Raw genomic sequence first — 22355 nt, forward strand, 5'->3', positions numbered from 1 at the left:
TTGCGAGGAGCGGGCGGAAAAGAAGAGCTTCTTATGGCTTACTTTGGAGAAACTTTGATCGGCATTACTTCTGAATGGTATACGGATCAGGAAGTATCTCGTTGGCACATTTGGGACGACTTGGCTAGGGATTTTGTCAGGCAGTTTCAATATAACATCGACATTGCCCCGACAGGAATTCATTGTCGAATCTAAAGAAGAAGCCTTCGGAGAGCTTCCGAGAATATGCTGTCAAATGGCGCGAACAAGCGGCCAGAGTCAAACCTCCGATGGATGAAACAGAAATGGTCAGTGTTTTCCTTCAAGCCCAAGAGGCTGATTATTATCAAAACATGATGTCTGCATTGGGAAAGTCGTTTGCTGAAGCCATCAAAATTGGTGAAATGGTGGAGAATGGGTTAAAAATAGGGCGAATCTTGAGTTAGTCTACTAAAAGAGCCACCTCCCAAGCAATCCAAGGCGGGTCTGGAGGAGGAGCAAACCGAAAGAAGAAGGAAGAAGCAACAATGGCAACTTCGAGTGTAAGAAAACCCCATCCATCCAGATTTCATTTCTCTGAAAGAGCCCCGCAACACTACTACCCCCATCAAGATGTGGCATATGCTATGAACCTTCAGCCCTACACAGTAATGAATGCACAACCATATATTAGGCCACAACAACAATTTCACCAAAAGCGAGCTCAATTTCCAAGAAATCAACCTCCCCACCAAGCTCAGTATAATCCCCGACCTCCACAAAATAATCTCCCCTACAATGCCCGCACTCGAGAGCCGCCTAGGAAAATGGACTTCACACCTATTGGTGAGTCATATTCCAACTTTTCCCTAAATTGGTCCAAATGGGTTTGTTACAACCTGTACCCCCAAATAAGCAAAACCCAGAGTCACCCTCTTACCAACCTGGTGCCCGATGTGCCTATCATTCTGGAGTGGAAGGGCATGACACTGAGAGCTGTTGGACTTTGAAGAGGGTTGTTGAAAACCTCATAGAACAAAAGTGGATAGTGTTAAAGGAAGAAGACATTCCTAATGTGATCAACAACCCTTTACCGGCTCACAACAATGGACCGATTATTGGGATGATCTACGAAGATAAAGAGTTTGATCCTGTCTTGAAAGCCATCATTGCAATCGCCGACATTGAGAAAAATCCCAAGACGTATGCAAAGCAAGAAAAGGGGGACAAGAAGAGTAAATCCCCCCCTCAAAACACAGAAAAAGCAGTGGGAACCAAAATTGAGGTAGTACCCTCGAAAGATGTCGTCCTTTATGTCCCCCGAGGTTCGAAGAAAGGACAAGTGACATTGAGCCCTCCAAGAAGGTTTGAGCTGAACAAAAGATCTAAAATGTATGTGCCCAAAGGGACCTATGCGGAAAGGGGGCCAATAATTTCACCAAGGCTGAATGAGCCCGTGATTATTGGACGCGCGCCACAGAGGCCCATGACAGATCCTACTACCGTCCCGTGGAATTATAACAAGGCGGTAGTAACCTACAAAGGAAAAGAAATCCCGGGAGAAGTAAATGAAACTAACCAAACTGAGAAATACCTCAACCTGGAGGAGTTGAATGATTCTACAAAGAAGCATTTCCCACTCAAGAAACCAGTTAGTGCCGAGGAAGCGGAAGACTTTTTCAGGAAAATGAAAACTGCGGACTACGAGATAATTGACCAACTCCGAAAGTCTCCCGCTCAGGTCTCGTTGTTGTCTCTATTAATGAATTCAACTGAGCATCAGAAAGTGTTGATCAAGACCCTCAACGAAGCTTACGTCCCAATTGAAACTACCGTGGAACAGCTAGAGAGGATGGCAGAAAGATTCTTCATGATCAATCAGATTTCCTTCAGCAAAAATGATCTGCCCCCGGAAGGGGCCGCTCACAACAAGGCCCTCCACCTAACAGTTAAATGTGAAGGGTACTATGTGAAGAGGGTCATGCTGGATGGCGGGTCCGGAGTAGATATCTGTCCCCTTTCGACTCTGCAAAGAATGGAGATCGAGACAGGGAGAATCAGGTCCAACAGCGTATGTGTTCGTGCCTTTGACGGCATCAAAAGGGACACCCTAGGCGAGATCGATTTGATTTTGACTATTGGACCTGTGGATTTTGAGGTGACCTTTCAGGTCCTAGATATGGATACTTCTTACAATTTCCTTCTAGGAAGGCCTTGGATTCATGCGACGGAAGCCATACCTTCTACTCTCCACCAGATGGTAAAATTTGTATATGAAAATCAAGAGATTATAGTCCACGGAGAGGATGAGCATTCAATTTATCGAGACCCGTCGGTTCCATGCCTCGAAGCTAAGGAGGGTAGTGAACATATAGTCTATCAAGTTTTCGAGGTTGTGGTCGCAGACCAATGCGAAGAAGGAAGCCCTTACCCTCAACCTTTTCTCTCAAAAGCATCAATTATGGTTGCCAAGGAAATGATCAGGCATGGTTATAAACCAGAGAAGGGACTCGGGGCATCATTGCAAGGTATCACCGTACCTGCCGCCGAAAAGTTCTTCGGTGTTGGTTTTTACGCCGAAGAAGCTGACGTAATATGGGCAAACCAACGGAAGAGCAATGGTTGGGTTTTATCTCAGCCAATTCCGCATCTTTACAGAACATTCGTCAGACCCAAGTACATTGAAGAAAGAGAAGATGAGACCTTCACGATCGAGGAAATTGAAGAAATCTGTGGGGTTATGAGGCAAATGCTGTATGAAACCCATATGGTTCAGCCGGGAGAAGGTTCGAGCACTGCTGAGGTGCTTTACATGGGGCCTGGTGCCAAATTGCAAAACTGGAAGGCTACTCCGTTTCCGATCAAGCGGGAATCCTGGTAGACCAGTCTTGCCACCTTTTCTGCATCACGAGTTATTTTGGGGTGTAACTCGAATGATTTCCTTTTAGTTTCCTATCCTTAAATTCTGATGTAAACCCTATTATCTTCAAAATTCAATGAAATGAAATTAATATTTCATCTTTCATCTTATTTATTCTCTCTGATTTTTTTTATTTTTTTTTTGTTTTATTTCTTTCAATTCTAATAATGCGGTTTTAAATAACATGACATGCTTGCGGACTTCATGCCCGGATCCAAACATGCAGTCTAGCTGCGAAATAATGAACCAAGAAATGGAATACGATGAAGAAGAGGCTTTTAAGGAAATAAATCGAGAATTGGAACACTTTGAGAACAAACCTAAGCCGAATCTGAATGACACCGAACCGGTTAATTTGGGAACTCCTGAGGAAATCCGAGAGACCAAAATAAGCATTAACACGGACGAGAGAACGCGAGACGCGATAGTTCAACTCCTTTTTGAATTTAAAGATGTGTTTGCTTGGTAATACGATGACATGCCAGGATTAAGCGTTGATCTAGTGGTGCATAAATTGCCAATTCACCCTGATTGTCCTCCAGTTCAACAAAAGCAAAGAAAGTTCAAAACTGATGTCAGTGACAAGATTAAAGAAGAAATCACCAAGCAGCTGAAAACGAGAGTAATTCGGGTAATCCAGTACACCACGTGGTTGGCGAATGTAGTTCCAGTGCCGAAAAAAGATGGGAAGACTCGGGTATGTGTGGATTATCGAGATTTGAACAGAGCAAGTCCCAAAGACAATTTCCCATTGCCCAACATCCACATCCTTGTTGATAATTGCGCCAAACATGAGATCCAGTCTTTCGTAGATTGTTACGCTGGATATCATCAGGTGTTGATGGATGAAGAAGACGCCGAGAAGACTGCCTTCACTACACCATGGGGCACTTACTGTTACCGGGTTATGCCATTCGGTCTGAAGAATGCTGGGGCAACTTACATGAGAGCCATGACTGCCATTTTTCATGACATGATGCATCAAGAAATAGAGGTGTATGTGGACGACGTGATAGTCAAGTCCAGGACTCGGGACAATCATATCCAAGACTTGAGGAAATTCTTCGAGAGACTGAGAAAGTACGACTTGAAGCTGAACCCGGCCAAATGCGCCTTCGGAGTCCCATCAGGCAAGCTTTTGGGTTTCATAGTAAGCAGGAGAGGTATAGAGTTAAATCCAACAAAGATAAAATCTATCAGAGATCTACCTCCCCCAAGAACGAAGAAAGACGTGATGAGTCTATTGGGCAGGTTAAACTATATCAGTCGATTCATTGCCCAGCTGACTAGCACGTGTGAGCCCATATTTAAGCTATTAAGAAAGGATGCATCGATCAAATGGACGACTGAGTGTCAAGAAGCCTTTGACAAGATCAAAGAATATCTTTTAAATCCCCCAGTTTTGGTCCCGCCAGAGCCAGAGAGACCCCTGTTCTTGTATCTGACAGTCTTGGAAAATTCTTTCGGTTGCGTCCTCGGGCAACATGACATAACCGGAAAGAAGGAGCAGGCGATCTACTACTTGAGCAAGAAATTCACCGGCTACGAGGCCAAGTACACTCTGCTGGAAAGAACGTGTTGTGCTTTGACGTGGGTTGCTCAAAAATTGAGACATTATCTCCAAGCTCACACTACTTACCTCATAAGCAGGCTGGATCCTTTGAAGTATATATTTCAGAAACCAATGCCTACTGGAAGACTGGCCAAGTGGCAAATCTTGCTTACTGAATTTGACATAGTCTATGTCACCCGTACGGCAATGAAAGCCCAGGCATTAGCAGATCATTTGGCCGAAAATCCGGTTGATGAGGAATACCAGCCATTGAGTACTTATTTTCCAGATGAAGGAATAAATACCATAGAAGTGGTCTCGGAAAACACTCACGTTTGGAAAATGTTCTTTGATGGGGCCGTAAACGCGAAAGGTGTAGGAATAGGGGCAATCTTGATCTCACCTGCTGGTCAACATTATCCGGCTACAGCTAGGCTTCGTTTCTTTTGCACGAACAATATAGCTGAATATGAAGCCTGCATTATGGGCATGAATATGGCTATCGATCAAGATGTTGGGGATTTGTTGATTATGGGGGATTCTGATTTGATTATCCGGCAAGCCCAGGGTGAATGGGAAACTCGAGATGTCAAGCTTATTCCTTACCGGCAGCACGTGGAGGATCTCAGCAAGTGGTTCAGATCAGTAGAGTTCAGGTATATCCCGCGATGTCACAATGAATTAGCCGATGCACTTGCCACTTTAGCTTGAATGTTACCTTATCCAGGCAATGCCCACATCGATCCCTTGGAAATCCAAATCAGGGAAAGGCATGGTTACTGCAATGCTATCGAGGCATGACCAAGTATCCAGCCATGGTACCAGGATGTTAAGAGGTTCTTGAAAACACAAGAATACCCCAAACATACTACTGGAGATCAGAAGAGAACTATTAGGCGGCAGGCAAGTGGATTCTTTTTGAGCGGTGAGATATTGTATAAAAGATCCCCTGATCTCAACTTATTAAGATGTGTTGACGCCGAAGAAGCAGGCAGAATCATGCATGAAGTACACGCAGGAGTGTGTGGACCTCATATGAACGGGTATGTTTTGGCAAAGAAAATCCTTCGGGCCGGGTATTACTGGATGACCATGGAAAAGGACTGTTTCAGCTTCGTTCGAAAGTGTCATCAGTGTCAGGTGCATGGAGATCTAATTCACGCACCTCCCACAGAACTGCATCCCATGTCTGCACCTTGGCCATTTGTTGCCTGGGGTATGGATGTCATTGGTCCGATTGAGCCCAAAGCTTCAAATGGGCACAGATTCATATTGGTCGCTATCAACTACTTCACAAAAATGGGTCGAGGCTATCACTCTCAAATCAGTCACTAAGAAAGCCATGGTGGATTTCATACATTCAAATCTTATCTGTCGTTTCGGTATTCCTGCAACTATAATCACAGATAATGCAGCAAACCTGAATAGTCATTTGATGGAGGATGTGTGCGAACAGTTCAAAATAATGCATATGAATTCCACTCCTTATAGGCCCAAGACCAATGGCGCTGTTCAAGCGGCGAACAAAAACATCAAGAAAATTTTGAGGAAGACAACCCAGAGTTCCAGACAATGGCATGAGCAGTTACCTTTCGCCCTGCTGGGATATCGCACTACAGTACGCACATCAGTAGGGGCAACCCCATACTTGTTGGTTTACGGGACCGAGGCTGTAATACCGGCAGAGGTAGAAATCCCTTCTCTCCGGATCATTGTTGAAGCTGAAATTGAAGACAGTGAGTGGGTTAAAACCCGTTTGGAACAGTTAACGCTGATCGATGAAAAGCGAATGGCTGCGGTCTGTCACGGGCAGTTGTACCAACAAAGAATGGCCCGTGCTTACAACAAGAAAGTGCGACCCAGGAATTTTGAAGTAGGTCAACTGGTGTTAAGGCGCATTCTTCCACATCACCAGGAAGCGAAAGGAAAATTTGCTCCTAATTGGAAAGGTCCATACATCATCAGGAAGATATTGCCCAGGGGAGCATTATATCTAGGTGATATTGAAGGAAAAGATCCCGACACAACCGTGAATGCAGATGCAGTAAAAAGATACTATGTCTAAACTTGCTCTGACGATGTTTTTGCACATTTCAGAGGACGAAGGCTTTCATTCCTGCTACCCAAACACTCAAATCCTTTGCTAACCCTTTGAGCCATTTACCTTTCTTTCATTACCCTCTTTGGAACCCGGAAGTGCTAGTTTTTTTTTTTTAAAAAAAAAAACTGCCCTGAACTACGTTTGACTTGATTCCGAAAGGATACGTAGGCAGTCTCTCTATGGGGTTCAGTCACACCAAAAAAAAATCCACTTTTCCCCAAAAGTTAAACTGGGGCAGACATTATAATAATTCGGCGATAATCCTGCCTGGACGGTTCCAAAGTTGTAATTCGATCCAAGTTCTTTTGACCCCAAACCTGTTGCAAGTCCTTCCGATCAATCGGCAAAAGTTTCTTCAAAATCAAAGGACGCAGTTGCTCGGATTCGACGCAGTAAGGATGAGAGAAATAAAATGAGAGAGTCTTATTGGTGAAAACCTACAGGAACCATAAGGCGATGGCGAGCAGAGAAATCAAAATGAGAGAGTCTTGTTAGTGAAAACTCATGACGAGCACTATAAGGCGATGGTAAGAAGAGAAATGAGAGAGGTCGGCTAGCGAAAATTCGCAAAGGGCGCTGTCGACCGAAAAAGGATTTCACCACAGAAGGTTCTGGCAAGGTTCCCTGGTTTGGAAACATAGATCCGTTTGGTTCGTGAGAAAATGTAGGTTCGTGAGAGTCGGGCATCCAATCCAAAAAGCAGGTTATGTCAATTTAAAGCCAGCATGCACCTCAGATAAGTCTTTCTTTTCCCCGAAAAGGACGCTTCTCTTTTTAAATTCATTTCCTCGCTCTTTGTTTACTTTTCTTTGGATTCCTTTTCGGTTTAACCCTAAGCCCCAAAACATGCTAGAAAGAAAAGGTGGCAGGACCGGTTTCACAGGGCTCTATCTAGCAAGAGGTGGAGAACATACCCGGCCTCAGTGATGCGTCAGTCCAATCCCGACTGATCGAGGCATTTTATTACCTCAAAATCCCCAAGCAGAGCGAGACGGAAGAAACAGAGCCGTACACGCACAAATCATCATGAAATCCTGAAATATTGAGTCTTATCAGTTTGAAAGGATGTCTCATTGGAAGCCAATCAATGGCGAATTTTCTCAACAGAAATGAGGCTTGGGACCAAGAAAAACAATGAAGGCCACAAAACCGACCACAATTTCAAACTAACAATTTTCCTTTGTTTGAAGTTGAAGCAGTTGCAATACAAAACGAACTAAGCAGGAAGCAGGTACAACCCTGCGAGAGGTAGGTGCAGCCAAAAGGAAATGTGCAAGGATTAGAAATGGCCATGTTGCAATAATCAACCCAAAAGGGAAGTCTCCTCCCGATACTTTCCTACATTTTTTTTCCTAACCCAATGATTTCCCCGGCATAACACGAGGACTCTCTCCATTTTCCGGCATAACCCGATGATTTCCCCGGCATAACCCGAGGACTCTCTCCCTTTTCCAGCATAACTCGATGACTTCCTCGGCATAACCTGAGGACTCTTTCCCTTTCCCGGCATAACCCGTGGACCTCCCTGGCATAACCCAGGGACCTCTTTCCCTTTTCCGGCATAACCCGATGATTTCCACGGCATAACCCGAGGACTTTTTTCCTTTTTCGGCATAACCCGATGATTTCCCGGCATAACCCGTAGACCTCCCTGGAATAACCCAGGGACCTCTTTCCCTTTTCCGGCATAACCCGATGACTTCCCCGGCATAACCCAAGGACTTTTTCCCTTTTCCGGCATAACCCGATGATTTCCCCGGCATAACCCGAGGACTCTCTCCCTTTTCCGGCATAACCCGATGACTTCCCCGGCATAACCCGAGGACTTTTTCCCTTTCCCGGCATAACCCGTGGACCTCCCTGGCATAACCCAGGGACCTCTTTCCCTTTTCCGGCATAACCCGATGACTTCCCCGGCATAACCCGAGGACTTTTTCCCTTTCCCGACATAACCCATGGACCTCCCTGGCATAACCCAGGGACCTCTTTCCATTTTCCGGCATAACCCGATGACTTCCCCGGCATAACTCGAGGACTTTTTCCCTTTTCCGGCATAACCCGATGACTTCTCCGGCATAACCCGACGACTTCCCCGGCATAACCCGATGAATCTTCCCAGCATAACCCGTGGACTTTTCTGGTATAACTCGATGATTTCCCCGGCATAACCCGAGGGCTCTCTCCCTTTTCCGGCATAACCTGATGACTTCCCCGGCATAACTCGAGGACTCTTTCCCTTTCCCGGCATAACCCGTGGACCTCCCTGGCATAACCCGGGGACCTCTTTCCCTTCCCCGGCATAACCCGAGGACTCTCTCCCTTTTCCGGCAAAACCCGATGACTTCCCCGGCATAACCCGAGGACTCTTTCCCTTTCCCGGCATAACCCGTGGACCTCTCTGGCATAACCCGGGGACCTCTTTCCCTTTCCCGGCATAACCCATGGACCTTCCTGGCATAACCCAGGGACCTCTTTCCCTTTTCCGGCATAACCAGATGACTTCTCCGGCATAACCCGGTGAATTTTCTGGCATAACCCGATGACTTCCCCGGCATAACCCGTGGACCCTTTCCAGCATAACCTGGTAATCCTCCCAATTTAGGGCTCTGATCCCTAAGTTGAGCAAGTTTCCATTTAGCCAGCATTAGAGCTCCACTCCCTGAACTGAGTAATCCTCCCAATTTAGGGCTCCGATCCCTAAGTTGAGCAAGTTTCCATTTAGCCAGCATTAGAGCTCCACTCCCTGAACTGAGCATTCTTCTGTTTAGCCAGCCTTAGGGCTCCAATCCCTGAATTGAGCGTTTTTCTGTTAAGCCGACATTAGGGCTCCAATCCCTGAGTTGCGCTTCGTAGACTAGGGTTTTTTCCAATCCCCGCATCAGTGCTGTAGATTATTATGGCAATTAACTCACGAAATTTTCCTAGTGAAACTCTTGCAGAAAATTTTCGTTCGTTTGTTTTGTTTGTCTCAGCAGGTTTGACCTCGAGGCGCATTGATCAAGATGACCTACGGAATGGGTCTCAATCTTGAATAAAGAAAAGAAGAAAAGGACAAAAGGAGAAGATGTCCCCAAATACTGGAACAAACAAACGGCGGGTCGCTCCAAAATTTGATCAAAGTCCCGAGTTCCGCCAATCCCGTCTCACTCAATACCGCAGAAATAAACAGGCGCCTACAACTTGCGAGCATCAAGATTCGGATCGAAGTCTACAAGCAGAATCAGCTAAGACCCAAGATCAAGTTGCAAAGGAATTATAGATAGGGATCTTGTAACTAGCAATTGACACGCATAAGTAGTTAGTTCAATTTCAATTTTCCTTTGGTTGTAATAAGGCGATCAGTAAATCAACAGTGGCAACAACAACAGCAGTAACAGCAAGCATCGCAATCCCAGGGTAGTCCCAGCTACCAAAGTTTCCCGAACTACATTGACCTGATTCCTGTTTAGCCCAGGATATGTAGGAAACCTCTGAAGCAAAGGTTCGGTCAAATCTTTTTCAAAAAAAATGCTTCACACGGAGTACTCGGATGGGCAAAAATCGCTCACTTTATCTTTGCACGAAAACCCTTCGTGTCTTCGGGCAAAGAGGGGCAGCTGTAAACACGTGATTTTTGCCCTATGAAAGAATTACTCCAAAAAAATTCAAAATAAAATGATTTTTTCTTGGTGTGCAATTTTGAGAATTCTGTGACATTTTTGGATAATTATTTGTATTTGTTTGTGCATGTTTATTTGTTAAATTAATAAAAAATACAAAAAAATATGTCGCATTTTTGCATTTAGGATTTAATCCTACAATTGTTAGTAATTAAGTTTGTTTTACAAAAATTAAAAATTACAAAAATAGGCATCTTGTGCATTTTTAGCATTTAATGTCCAAATATACAATTTTATGCTTAATTATTACTTAATTATGCGTTAATTGTTATTGGGAGTTAATTTTCACTTTTATAACTTAATTTAGTCTTAATAATAATTTAAGGAGTTTTAGAATTTAGTTTTAGAAAAATAAAAGAAGAAAAGAGAGCAAAAATATAAAGAAAGTCGGAATTGGGCCTCTTCTTCAATTTCAAGCCACAGGCCCAAAAAATGGCCCAACCTTCCCTATGACCCGGTCCATTCCAAACCGGGTCGACCCAGTCCAGTACCAACAACCCAACTCCCCCTCTTCATTTTCATTTTTTCATTTTTTACAAAACAAAAAAAAAGAGAGAAAACCCTAGACTAGACTCATCCGCCCCCCCTCTCTTTCTCTATTCTCCTTCTTCTCCAAAAGAGCTCAAAGCCCCTCCCATGGCTGCCCTCTCCCATTCCCTTCATCCCCACGCCACACACACAACCACTCGACAACACACACATACACAACCACGGCGACGTAACACACACATACCCGCGGCTTCACCAACATGAACGACCATCCATGAACGACTCCTCCTTCCTCCTCCTCGCGTCCCGCCATTGCTGCTGCGTGACTGCTTCGTCCAACACCACTGTTGCTGCATTTTCTGCTTCATCTTCTTCGTCTTCGTCGAGCTCGAGCTCCCATGGCTGCCTCCCTCGATGAACAGCACCACTGTTGCTGCGTCTTTTTCTCTTCGTACGCTGCTGCCTGCGCTGCTGCCTGCGCCACTGCTGCTCACTGCTGCCCGCGCTGTTGCTGTCCGTTACTTCTCCTTCAAGTTCTTCGTTGGTCCGTTCGTGATCGTCTTCGGCGTCAAATGGTTTTGGTGCGATATTTGTTTCCGGGCAGATTTGTTTTCGTTCGAGTTCATCATCGTTCCGATCCGGTTAGTTGGTTTAAGTTTCGTTCACATCCGTAATTTGTTTGATATTTTTCGGATATGAAATCATTAAATGTTTGATTCTTGTTCTTGATTTTTATTTAGTTGTTTTGTTTTTCTTGTTTGTTTTTGTAGAAATTGTTAGTTTGATTAATTATATTGTTGATAGATTTAAGTTGAAGATTCAATTAAATTATTTTTCAGTTTGTTTTATTAATTTTAAGAGGATTTAGTTTTAATATAGAAAAATGTTAGCTTAAATCGTTTGAATCCGTTGTTTGTTGTTAATATAGATTTAATTCGTATTCATTTTTTTTTTGAAGTTCGTTTTTAATTCAGTGATTTAATGTGAAGTTATATTTTGGTTTTTAATTTTTGGATCATATATCTTTGTTATAATTTTGTTGGATTTAATTTAAAAAGATTAATTGATTATTTGAAGATTAGTGATTTGAATATGTTTATTTGTTTTGTTTAAGTTTAATTCAAAGTTGAATAAAGCTTGTTTGTTATTATTGTTGAATCTTTTCATTTATGTTCATACTTTGTTTGATTGATATTGAATCCGAAATTAGTATAGTTTGATCTTCTTGTTTGTTGATTATCATTTTTGATTATTTCTTCAGTTTGCTTCATGATTTTGTTTAGTTTTAATATAGGAATTGTTGGTTGTAAAGTTGTTAGATTTTAAGTTCAAATGATTATTGAATTTAGAAATCTGAATATATTTGTTTGTTGTTATTGTTGTTGAATCTGAAAGTAGGTTTGTTTTTTGTTAGAGATTTTGTTCAATCAAGATAATTTTAGTTGTTTCTTTGTTGTTCATCATTTAGTTTGAATTTGTTGTTGAACATTGTTAGAAATTAATCATATTTGCTATATTTTGGTTAAGATTGATTAGGTGAATTGGTTATAGCTGATGGGGGTAGTTTGGTAATTTGCAGTACGTTCAGGGGTAAAATGGTAATCGCAATAGGGTCGGAGGGGTAATTTGGGAATTGAATATTTTGAATAATTCTTTATGTTAAGCATGAGAGACAAAATGTAATGGGGTGTGGGTGATATAATTGTTTAATATAAATGGGGGACAAGACAAATTGTAGTGGAGGGGAATATGGTAATTGTTTATGTTAGGCATGGGGGACCAGATGTAATGGAGTGAAGTTGATATATTTGTTTAATGTAGTGGGGGATGAGTGGGAAGATAGTGAGTTTGGTAGGAGAAAGTGATGGTTTTATTAATGGATTAAAGGGTTTGGGATGAGATATAAATGAGGAACTGGATCAGATTTTGAGAGGGGAGAAGACAGAAGAAAATTTTAAGAGAGAAAATTTCGAAAAAATACTAAGAATTTAGAAAAAATAAAAAGAAAAACATTCTGGAAATTCAAAAGAAGAAGAGTATACACCTGATATATAATCCAAATATTCTGATATACGGATTCAGAAATTAAGGGTTAAACACTAACTAGACTTTCAAAATCTGAAAAGATTCCCTTTGCTTCTGTCCGTTGACTGTTGTTGTTGTTTCTGGATTTTTGTCTTGATTTTAAAATCTGTCACTAAGTTTCTCGTTGCTGGTTGTTACTAGTTGCTGGGGTTGCTGTTGTTGTATGCTACTGAATTTCTGCTGATCTCCCTTTTCTTTTGCTTCCAATATCAGGTACACAACTGACACGCTGATTATTGTAAACTGAAACAGGAAGCATGAATACGAAAAAATGAAGAGTTGAAGTTCTAAATTTATTTTTATTATATTCTGAATTTTATTTGTATATATAAATTATTTAGCTTACAAAATCAGAATCATGTAGCTATTTAATATATATAGTGGAACATCTGACGATAGCTTAACGGTTGAACTATCTATATATTGCCTAAAAAATAAATGAATGGTGTAGCAACTCCGTCTAGTTAAAAATCAAACGAATAGGCCATTTCGGAACTTGTAGGAATATTGTTTAGTTAAATAATATTGGTTAATTTCAGCATGTAAATGGTTTAGGATTAAAATTAGATTGCTAAGTTTTTTTTTTTAATTTGACAAACTGAGAACATGCCTAGTATAATGTAACTAGGTAGTAACATGTGAATAAGACGGCCCAGGTCTAGTTTTATGTCATACATGTTGGGCCTGGGCCTGCATTGGCAACGGACTGCCCTGCTTGCATCATTTTCAGAATTTATGAATCATATTCGAAACCCAACTATAACAACTCAAGCATGTAAATAAATTAAGATCTTTTCTCTTTCATTTTATAGAGACATAATAGAAAAATGTAGTCATTGTAGGTTTATCCTTTCATAAAATGAGACGAGCCTCACCAAATAAAAAAATGCAAATTGTGGGGCCCTCAATAATTGGTCACAATAAAATACTTAGAATTTGGGATGGACTATTTAGTGAATTTCACTGCCTTCCCCAAAGACAATAAACGCGTTAGACTCTTTAGGCGTGACTTAATTAAATTACATTCTTAAACTCGGGTGCGCATTTATGTGACCCAAATTCAAATCTCAACGGAGTCGGAATGTATTAACAACCATGGGTGCATTGACTGTGACGTGGTTCGAGACGCATTTTCACGACGTTGCAATTCTATAAAAATGATAATAATAAAAGCGGTTTAAACTTAATGAAAGCACATAAGTAATAACATGTATTAAATCAGATATCTAGCCATTATAACAATTTAAGCGACCGTGCTAGAACCACGGTATTCGAGGGTGCCTAACACCTTCCCTCGGGTCAACAGAATTCCTTACTTAGAATTTCTTGTTCGCAAACTTCATTTGGAAAGTCGAATATTTTCCTCGATTTGGGATTCAAGATAAACCAGTGACTTGGGACGCCAAAAGCCAAACCTTTCCCAAGTGGCGACTCTAAATTAAATAAATAATCCCATTTCGAATATTGTCACTTAAATTAAAAAAAAACTCCCTCGCGCATTTACACTTCGGGGTAGGCGTGCAAAAAGGAGGTGTGACAATGGCCTTTCTTTCCACAATGATGACAACTAAAGTTCTTTCTCTTTTTAAAAGAAGACTTTTTGGAAACTTTCAGATGTTTGTTCCCACTTCCTGAACCATTCTGACTGACAAAATTGACTGCGGAACTCGAAGGCTGACTAATAACATCACGAGCACGAGTCTCACTTTCAATTTGAATGTGAGTACGAAATTGTTCCACAGTCATTTTATCCATAGAATGTAGGATTTTCTTTCTATAGTCATTCCAAGAGGAAGGCAATTTCGAAAGAATAGCACCTATTTGAAGTGCATCAGGAATTTTAACTTCAAGATCACTTAGTTTTGATACTAAGATTTGCAGTTCATGAATCTGATCCATTATTAGGCCTAGTATCAAATATTTTAAATTCAAAGTACTGCAGAGCCAGGAATTTGTCAATACCTCGTTTTTCATTCTGGTCTGCAGTTTGTAGAGCAGTCCAAATCTCTCTTGGCGACTTCAGATTGCAGTAAAGATCATAGAGTCGATCTGTCAAAATATTCAGAATATGGCCGCGACACAACAGTTCATCATGTTCTCGTTTCTTCCTTTCTTCCTTGACTACGTCAGAATCTTCTGCTGTGGGCTCAGGCATCAGAGGCAAGGCAGAATCAAGAACATAGTAGATATTAAGAGCGGACAACAAGAGTATCATCTTGTCTCTCCAACGGGTAAAGTTCGTTCCATCAAAGCGATCAAGTTTGATGAACTCCTTCGGATTCTCAACAACAGACATCAATTTCTCCATAGCAGAATAACTCTTTAAGATTGTTAGAAATAAAATAATCAAATTAGCTTTGAGGCGTGAAAACCGACTGTCCTTAAATAGTTATCGCCTGTATACTAATTTAGGGAAAATACAAAACGATTCTCTTCAGGATACAACAAAGCCTGCAATAACACTTGTGATTTTCTATATCCACTTCGTTGGAATTCTTGTGTATTTATAGGCAACCAACAGACCCTTTCTGATAGGATGTCTTGTTTCACAAACAGACACGACTATTTATTCGAATTTTGAATTTAAAATTCAAATAAATAGTTAACTCTAGGATCTCGTGCCTGTTGAGTCAGTCTCGTGCCTGTTGAGACAATCTCGTGCCTGTTGAGTCAGACTCGTGCCTGTTGAGTCAATTTCGTGCCTGTTGAGTCAGTCTCGTGCCTGTTGAGTCAGTCTCGTGCCTGTTATGTGCTATTTCATAATTATCAGTTCCGAGGCTAACAGACACGGTACGAGTAAGGTCGGTCCCGGGAGTGTTTCACATGACAGGCACGAAACTTCTTTCTTCCGATGTGGGAAGAATCCAACTTTCAACTTGCCAATAACAAACTATCTTACAATGGTGCCATGCGTTGGTGGAGATCGTCTAAAAGTTACCGTTTATTGTAAATAACGGCTAAGCGTACGGAGAGAGTTTTTTGTCTTAGCGAGAGAGTTTTTTTTAGCAAAAGTACGACGTACTTTTTTAGTGTCAATGATATTCAAAACTTGTTTCCCTATATGCAATTATAACTTTCCGACGATTGAACTTCTCATGTGGCAATACTATCACTGCCCTAATATTCAATGTTTTTTCCTTCTGTTTCCTCCTTTAATTCTTTTTCCCTTCTTCCGTATCTGGCAAGGAAAGCTATAAAACTAGTTGATAATAATACAGAAAGACCACGTAAACGGAAATTTCGGGCTTCAATAAATTACATCACACGTTTGGCTTCAACAAGTCCAAAATCCAAATCCATATATTATATATATAAAATCCAAGTTAATTGTCATTATATTTATAAATAAACTCCATATGGCAATGTTCTAGTAAACCCCAAATAGCCATGCAGCCACAATAAGCAGACACCTCTCTCCTTGTTTCACTCTTTATATTATCGACACTCACTTTCCCCTCTTCAACGCTCACCGCTATATATATCCAATATATCTTCACTTCTCTCACTGTAGTTTCCTCCTTGTTGATGGCTTCCAACAGCAAACACTTTCTTGTGAAGCAGAAGTACTATGAGTGCAAGCATAATTATGCAGCAAGTACCATGGGCTATGCACTTGATGGTTGTCGTGAGTTTTGTCCAAATGGTGCTCCAGAGTCTTTGATCTGCGCGCCTTGCCTTTGCCATCGAAGCTTCCACAGAAAAATGGAGGTGGAGCTTCCTATCCTCTCTAATACTCACCATAGGCATGGTATGGTCATCACATCTAATAATCCAAATATTTCGAGACAACATGTTTTTATTTATTTGACTGAACAAGATGCCTTTTCTTGAGGCTACTCTTTAAATTATGTTCCCCCCATATTAAAGACTAAATTTTGCATTTAAAAGGTACTAGCTGTATAATTTTTTTGGGTAGACAGATTTAGCTCACTAAACCAACAGGTGAAAAATTAATAAATAAACGTATTTTCATTTAAATTTTTAGATGAGATATAGGCATATAATTTTGCTTGAGTATCAGAATAGCTAGTTAGAGATCTAACTGGATTCCAGTATCACCATTAAAACATATATTTGGCTCATAAAAGAAAATCAGATTCGCATATATTAAAAAAATGTTAGAAATGATTTATCGCATCGTATAATCTTTTCTAAGGTACTTCCCTACTCTTTAGATTTAATTAAATTTTTTTCAGCAGGTACTTCCCTTGTCATGAGTCAAGCGTAGGTACATGAAAATTCTTCTTAAAAATGGGTGGTGGCGACACTCAAACCCAATTAAATGTAGAGATAGTTGCTCTAGCACTATATTAAAACTGTGTGACTATCTTGTCTAATTATTTAAACGAGCACCTATATGCTTTTGTTTATTAATTTAATTATTTCTTCAATCAGGTACTTCCCTTGTTATTGTTGTTCCACCAACCCCAACATCTCAACAACGGTCAAGAATTCATCCTCATCAAAAGTACGACGAGAACAACAACGTTGCTGCCACGTCCCCACCACAGGGAGCGGAGACGACGGAGATGGGCGGAGGAGAGATAGAAGTAGTTGAGCAGATGAGCATCAAAAGAAAGAGGATTAACTCAGAGCAAAAGGAAAGAGTGAAGGCTTTTGCAGAGAAGATAGGGTGGAGGAGGTGGACAAAGTACAATAAAGAAGTGAAAACCTTTTGTGCAGAGATTGGAATCACTCCCTATTTCTTGAAGAATTGGATTGACAACAACAGACGCAGATTTGGTCCTAAAAAAACCATCTAGCTAGAGAAAGAAGGATCAGTTGCTTAAAATTAAACTTCGATCTGATCACTCTCATTCTCTCAAGTCCGATTCTTTCTTGAGAAAACCATATGTGTTCTACTTGTTTAATTAGCTTTTGTTTCTTTTTTTCTCATAATACTGTAATACTACTTAGTTTGCCTGTTCAAATCACTTTTTGTGTTGTTCCATTCTTTAAATGCCTAATTACTTGGTTTAATAAATAGGAAAAAAATTCAGAATTGAGCTATACGGTAGTTCCTTTTTTTAGCGACACATGCTTTACTTTATTTTTCCTTTCATGCTCTTAGAGAGGGGTCGACAATAATGTTTGCCGCATCTTCATTAAAAAACAAATAATGTTTCTATGACTGAGTATCTAAAAGGAGTTATTATAACTGCTAAAATACATCCCTAACTAGTCTGAATAGTCAAATGATCCAAACAGAAAAAGAAAAATATTATAGACATTCTAAAGTGTTATATATATCGTCTGTAAGTAAAAGTATTTGGAGATTTATATAGTTGAAAAATAAAAACGAGAAAGAAAGATTGAGTCCTAACTCCTATATACCTTGATTTGATTTTGAATTAGCTAGGGATGTGGATAGGCACAGGATTTGCAAAATATATACCATAGAAAAATAAAAAGAACAACACTATTTATGATTTAATTTTTAGTTACTCATAGTATCGCAACACAACTTTCTTAATCACTTGTTATTAGTTTTTTCTCTCTTTTTATTTTCTTTTTCAAGTTTACTCCATTGATTTAATATAATGGAGTTTCAATTTACTATATTTCATCATAAATATTCCTAACCAACGGCATTTTTTTCACTGCTTAAGTGTAAGTCAGTCAGCTAGATTTTGGAGATAAGTATGAAATACCAGTTCTAATATGAGGTGTTTTTACATTTAATAAACACAAAGAAACTTCCAAATTTTTGATATTACAGTAATACAATCTAATTAATATAAATCTGCTCTTCAAATACTCCATTTTAGGACAATATTCAATGTATACTAGATCTAATAATAATTAATTAAGTTCTAACCAAATAATATGATATCTCATATCTGAACCAAACGGTCTTATAAGAGGTTAATTTTTTTCCCAATGCAATGTCCTTAATAATATGACCAATTAATTTGAAAATGGTGATAAGAGATTCCCTAATATAATCTCATCCCTAATAATCTTTACCCCTGGCCCCACCCCAGCCGTAAAAAGGAAAAGACAATAAACACCTTGACTCTCAACAAATCCTTTCTATATAAGAGTACCCATTTCTTCAAGTTTCATCACATCTCTCAATAAAATCAAGTTCTCTTCTTCTTCATTAAAAGAAACTAGCTAGTATTAATCAATGGCTAATAACAACATGCTCCGAGCTAATCAAGCTGCTAGGGCTAATAACAATAGGCCTATGATTAGTCCAGCGGTTTATGGTGAGTGCATTCGCAGTCGCTTAACTGGTGCCATGACCTATGACACTGATGGCTGCCTAGCTTTTGCTCCCGGGGGTCCTCCCGGTAGCACAGAAGCTTTGTGCTGTCAAACTTGCGGTTGTTCTAGAAGTTTCCATCGTAGGTTGGATACCAGCAACCTCCTACCAGTTGCATCACACCAGGTTTTGTTTTAAAATGAATGATGTATTTTTTTTGTTCCTATAAATTGTTATTCACTATGAAGAAATTTTGCATCTATCACCAAAATAATTTCATTATTTGTTTAGCGTAGAAAATTAAAAGATTTGGTGTATCTACTAAAACTAGCTAAGTTGCATTCAAATGAAATGATGCTTCCTTTCATTTTTGATTTTCTTTGATCTTTTCCTTTTGAGTAAGTTGGTTTTTTCTCCCTTATGAATAGTCGTTCACTTTGGAAAAAAAAAATTACCTTCTAATTCTACATCTATTTTGGTGGATTACTTTTCTCTAGAAACACTCACTTTCTTCTTCGGATTTTACACTTAAGATTATAAAATAGTTCTTGTTTTCCTAATTACAATTTCAAAAGGCTTGTCATATGCACTAAATTTCTTTGCCCTATAATTTTATATCAATTACACAAAAGAGAGGGACTCTAAGCTTATCTAACATGTTTCAAGCCTAATTAATTATTTGTGTTCTTTTGCTCATATACAGATTTATGATGACACTCGCCTTGTCTACTCTCCTCCTGTTTTCACCGCACCTTCATCAACAATCATCCCTCCACCACCACCGCCACCGCGCACCCAACCCGATGCTCCTGCAGCCGACGTGAACATGGAATTTTCAAATGCCAATGCAAACTCTCTAGCCGAATCCTTTAGGGTTACTGCAGTTGAAAATATTTCTACAGGTTCAGTCAATCTACAGTGTGTGCACTCACCTGTATCGGCTACAAGGGGTAGTGTCAAAGGTAAGGAAGTAATGGATGCTGAAATAGCGAAGACATTTGCAAAACTACCACCACTACCACCACGGCAGCAGAGAAGTAAGTCTCCTGCTGTGAGTGGCAAGAGGAAAAGTACTGTCTCTTCTTCGGATGTAGTTTCAGAAATAATGAAGGATAAGGTTTGGCTTCTAACAGAAGAGCTAGAATGGTTAAATATGAAGAATAAAGAGGAAGAAGATAAGAAGAATAATAATAAACAGCTGGAAGAGACCAATAGTAACGAGGCCAGACGAAAACCAATAGTAGATCATACCATTGATCGTTTGATGAGTAATAGGGCAGAAGTTCTCAAAACGATGAATCATCAATTTCTGGTAATAGCAACAACATTAACTGCAAGACGTGAGCTGGGAGATCAATCACCATGTTCTGGTACTAGCAACAGTACTGAGTCGGAGAACGATGAATCATCTTCTGACTCTGACTCCGACTCTTAATTATTTCTCCCATGGAGAAGAACGTCTATGTTGTTATTGTTGTTGTTTTGTGGGCTTTGTTTTTTTTTTTTTTTTTGGGGGGGGGGGGGGGGGGAGTTTTAAGTGTTAAGCTAGCTAGGGTTCGACAGTAATACAAGTATAGGCTAGCTAACTGCCCACCTTTTATTTTCTTTTCCTTTTCCTGAAGAATGGTATCGATCGTTTGTGTTCTGAATTGAAAGCTAGTATGTGTTTGTTGTTTTGGTTATTTTTATGCTCTCTCTCCACAAAATGGTTTCTTCAATTGTTGACTTAGTACAGTATGTGAGTTCACATATAAACTAATCATCACCAGATCCGTTAATTTCGATAAAATTCTAGACATATATATATATACTATATAATGACAAATTGTGATATATTTTGATTGGAACCCTTAAAATTAAATATCGATAGGGATACTGGTTGAGCAATCCGGTCATGTGCCGTGCAACCTTCAAATACAATTGAAATAACGAAGATATGTTCCTGCATGCCTTTCTTAGACATATGAAACTCCCATATATATCATATAACTACTCCTACGAATTTATACTACAGATGCAACCATGACATTTAAGTTCTTAAAATTTAATTTGTTTGTTTCCTAAGTCCTAGGCTAAAACACTTGTAAAAAAATGTTTTGCCTTTTTCATATAGTATGAAAATTGTCGGCGGTGCTAGAAGGAAATCAAATAGAAGTGGCATGGTGAAATTTCACTTTGTTCCACTTTCGATAAGTATTATTTTACATAGCAAAAGGATACAAACTATTTCTCGCAAGCAAAAATCAGAGTTGAAAATGATGTAGTAGTATATTTTAATCAACGTTAATTTCATGTATACTAGTATTCGAGTAATACAATGCTTTTGTAAGCGCATATATATATATATATATATATCGATTTACAAAGGTTTTAATTGACACAGACTATAATACAGAAGATCTTAACATATAATATGTTAGAGCGAAACCCAAATCAAATTGGCCAAGATAGAGCAACGTAACTTGGAAGCTTACAGCCTCTGGTATCTTGATTTGTCTAATTAAAAAGCATGATCAATGGCAGCAAATAAATTGAAATAAAGGCACAACTAGATCGAACATAAAGAAAATTTGCCATCCAGAAACCTTGCTCTACTTTCTTCATGTGGGAGTTGTTTCAATATAGAGACCTAAAACGGGAAATTATCCACAATCTTTTCACAGAGAGTAATATATATAACACCCATTTTAATTTAATAAATATTGGATGGTGTTGAGGTACGCAAGTAGATTTGATAAGACATTGTTTTAGGGAAACTAATAAAGGTGCATATTATTTTGGCTAGCTATGCTCTTGAGACTAGAGATTAACGTTCCCCTCATATTTTTGAAAATTTAGCAACATATACCAACAGTACCCCCAATGGATTGCTTAACGTAATCGAATGTTCTATATATCCATCCTTTAGATTTAGAGTGGTTAAATACAATATACAACTTCCTTTAAACTAATCCTTACGTATATATGTACGTACAAGGTTCTGGGAAATAATAGATGGAAAATTGATCAAAATTCCTATTTGTCCCCCACGACATGATATAGTTTAAAGGGTTCGAGTATCTTATGGTATAAAAAAATTGTACGCCAACAATAATGTACAGAACTTTAATTCTAGTCTAGTTTAGAAAGCTAAAGTAAGAGCAATTCAATATGGGAAGGTGCGTTAGAACTGTTAGTAGAAATGGACTCATTTCTCCTTGTGAAGTCATTAAGAACAAAAGAAACATATCTCCATACTAATTAGAGAGAAAACACATACTCCTATATTGCAAGAACAAATGGCTTGGTCACAACACTGCATAATTACAAAATATATCAAAAGATAAAATAGTAAATAGGTCTGGTCAAGTCAAAAATGTTTACATATATACTGAAAATCATAA

At 39.5% G+C, this 22355-nt stretch overlaps 2 protein-coding genes across 2 annotated transcripts; both read left to right on the plus strand.

The window, feature by feature from the left end:
• The first annotated feature begins 841 nt into the window (after positions 1–841).
• Positions 842–2839, plus strand: LOC142162236 (uncharacterized). The gene is made up of 2 exons (XM_075218563.1): positions 842–2029; positions 2129–2839. Exons 1-2 carry the CDS (start codon positions 842–844, stop codon positions 2837–2839), a joined length of 1899 nt encoding a protein of 632 aa, XP_075074664.1.
• A 13450-nt stretch (positions 2840–16289) lies between these two features.
• Positions 16290–17527, plus strand: LOC107777416 (zinc-finger homeodomain protein 14-like). The gene is made up of 2 exons (XM_016597425.1): positions 16290–16512; positions 17160–17527. The coding sequence occupies exons 1-2, from the start codon at positions 16290–16292 to the stop codon at positions 17525–17527; spliced, it is 591 nt and encodes a 196-aa protein (XP_016452911.1).
• The last annotated feature ends 4828 nt before the right edge of the window (positions 17528–22355 follow it).

The sequence above is a fragment of the Nicotiana tabacum genome, chromosome 7 (assembly GCF_000715075.1).
Source record: "Nicotiana tabacum cultivar K326 chromosome 7, ASM71507v2, whole genome shotgun sequence".
Classification (NCBI taxonomy): Eukaryota; Viridiplantae; Streptophyta; class Magnoliopsida; order Solanales; family Solanaceae; genus Nicotiana; species Nicotiana tabacum.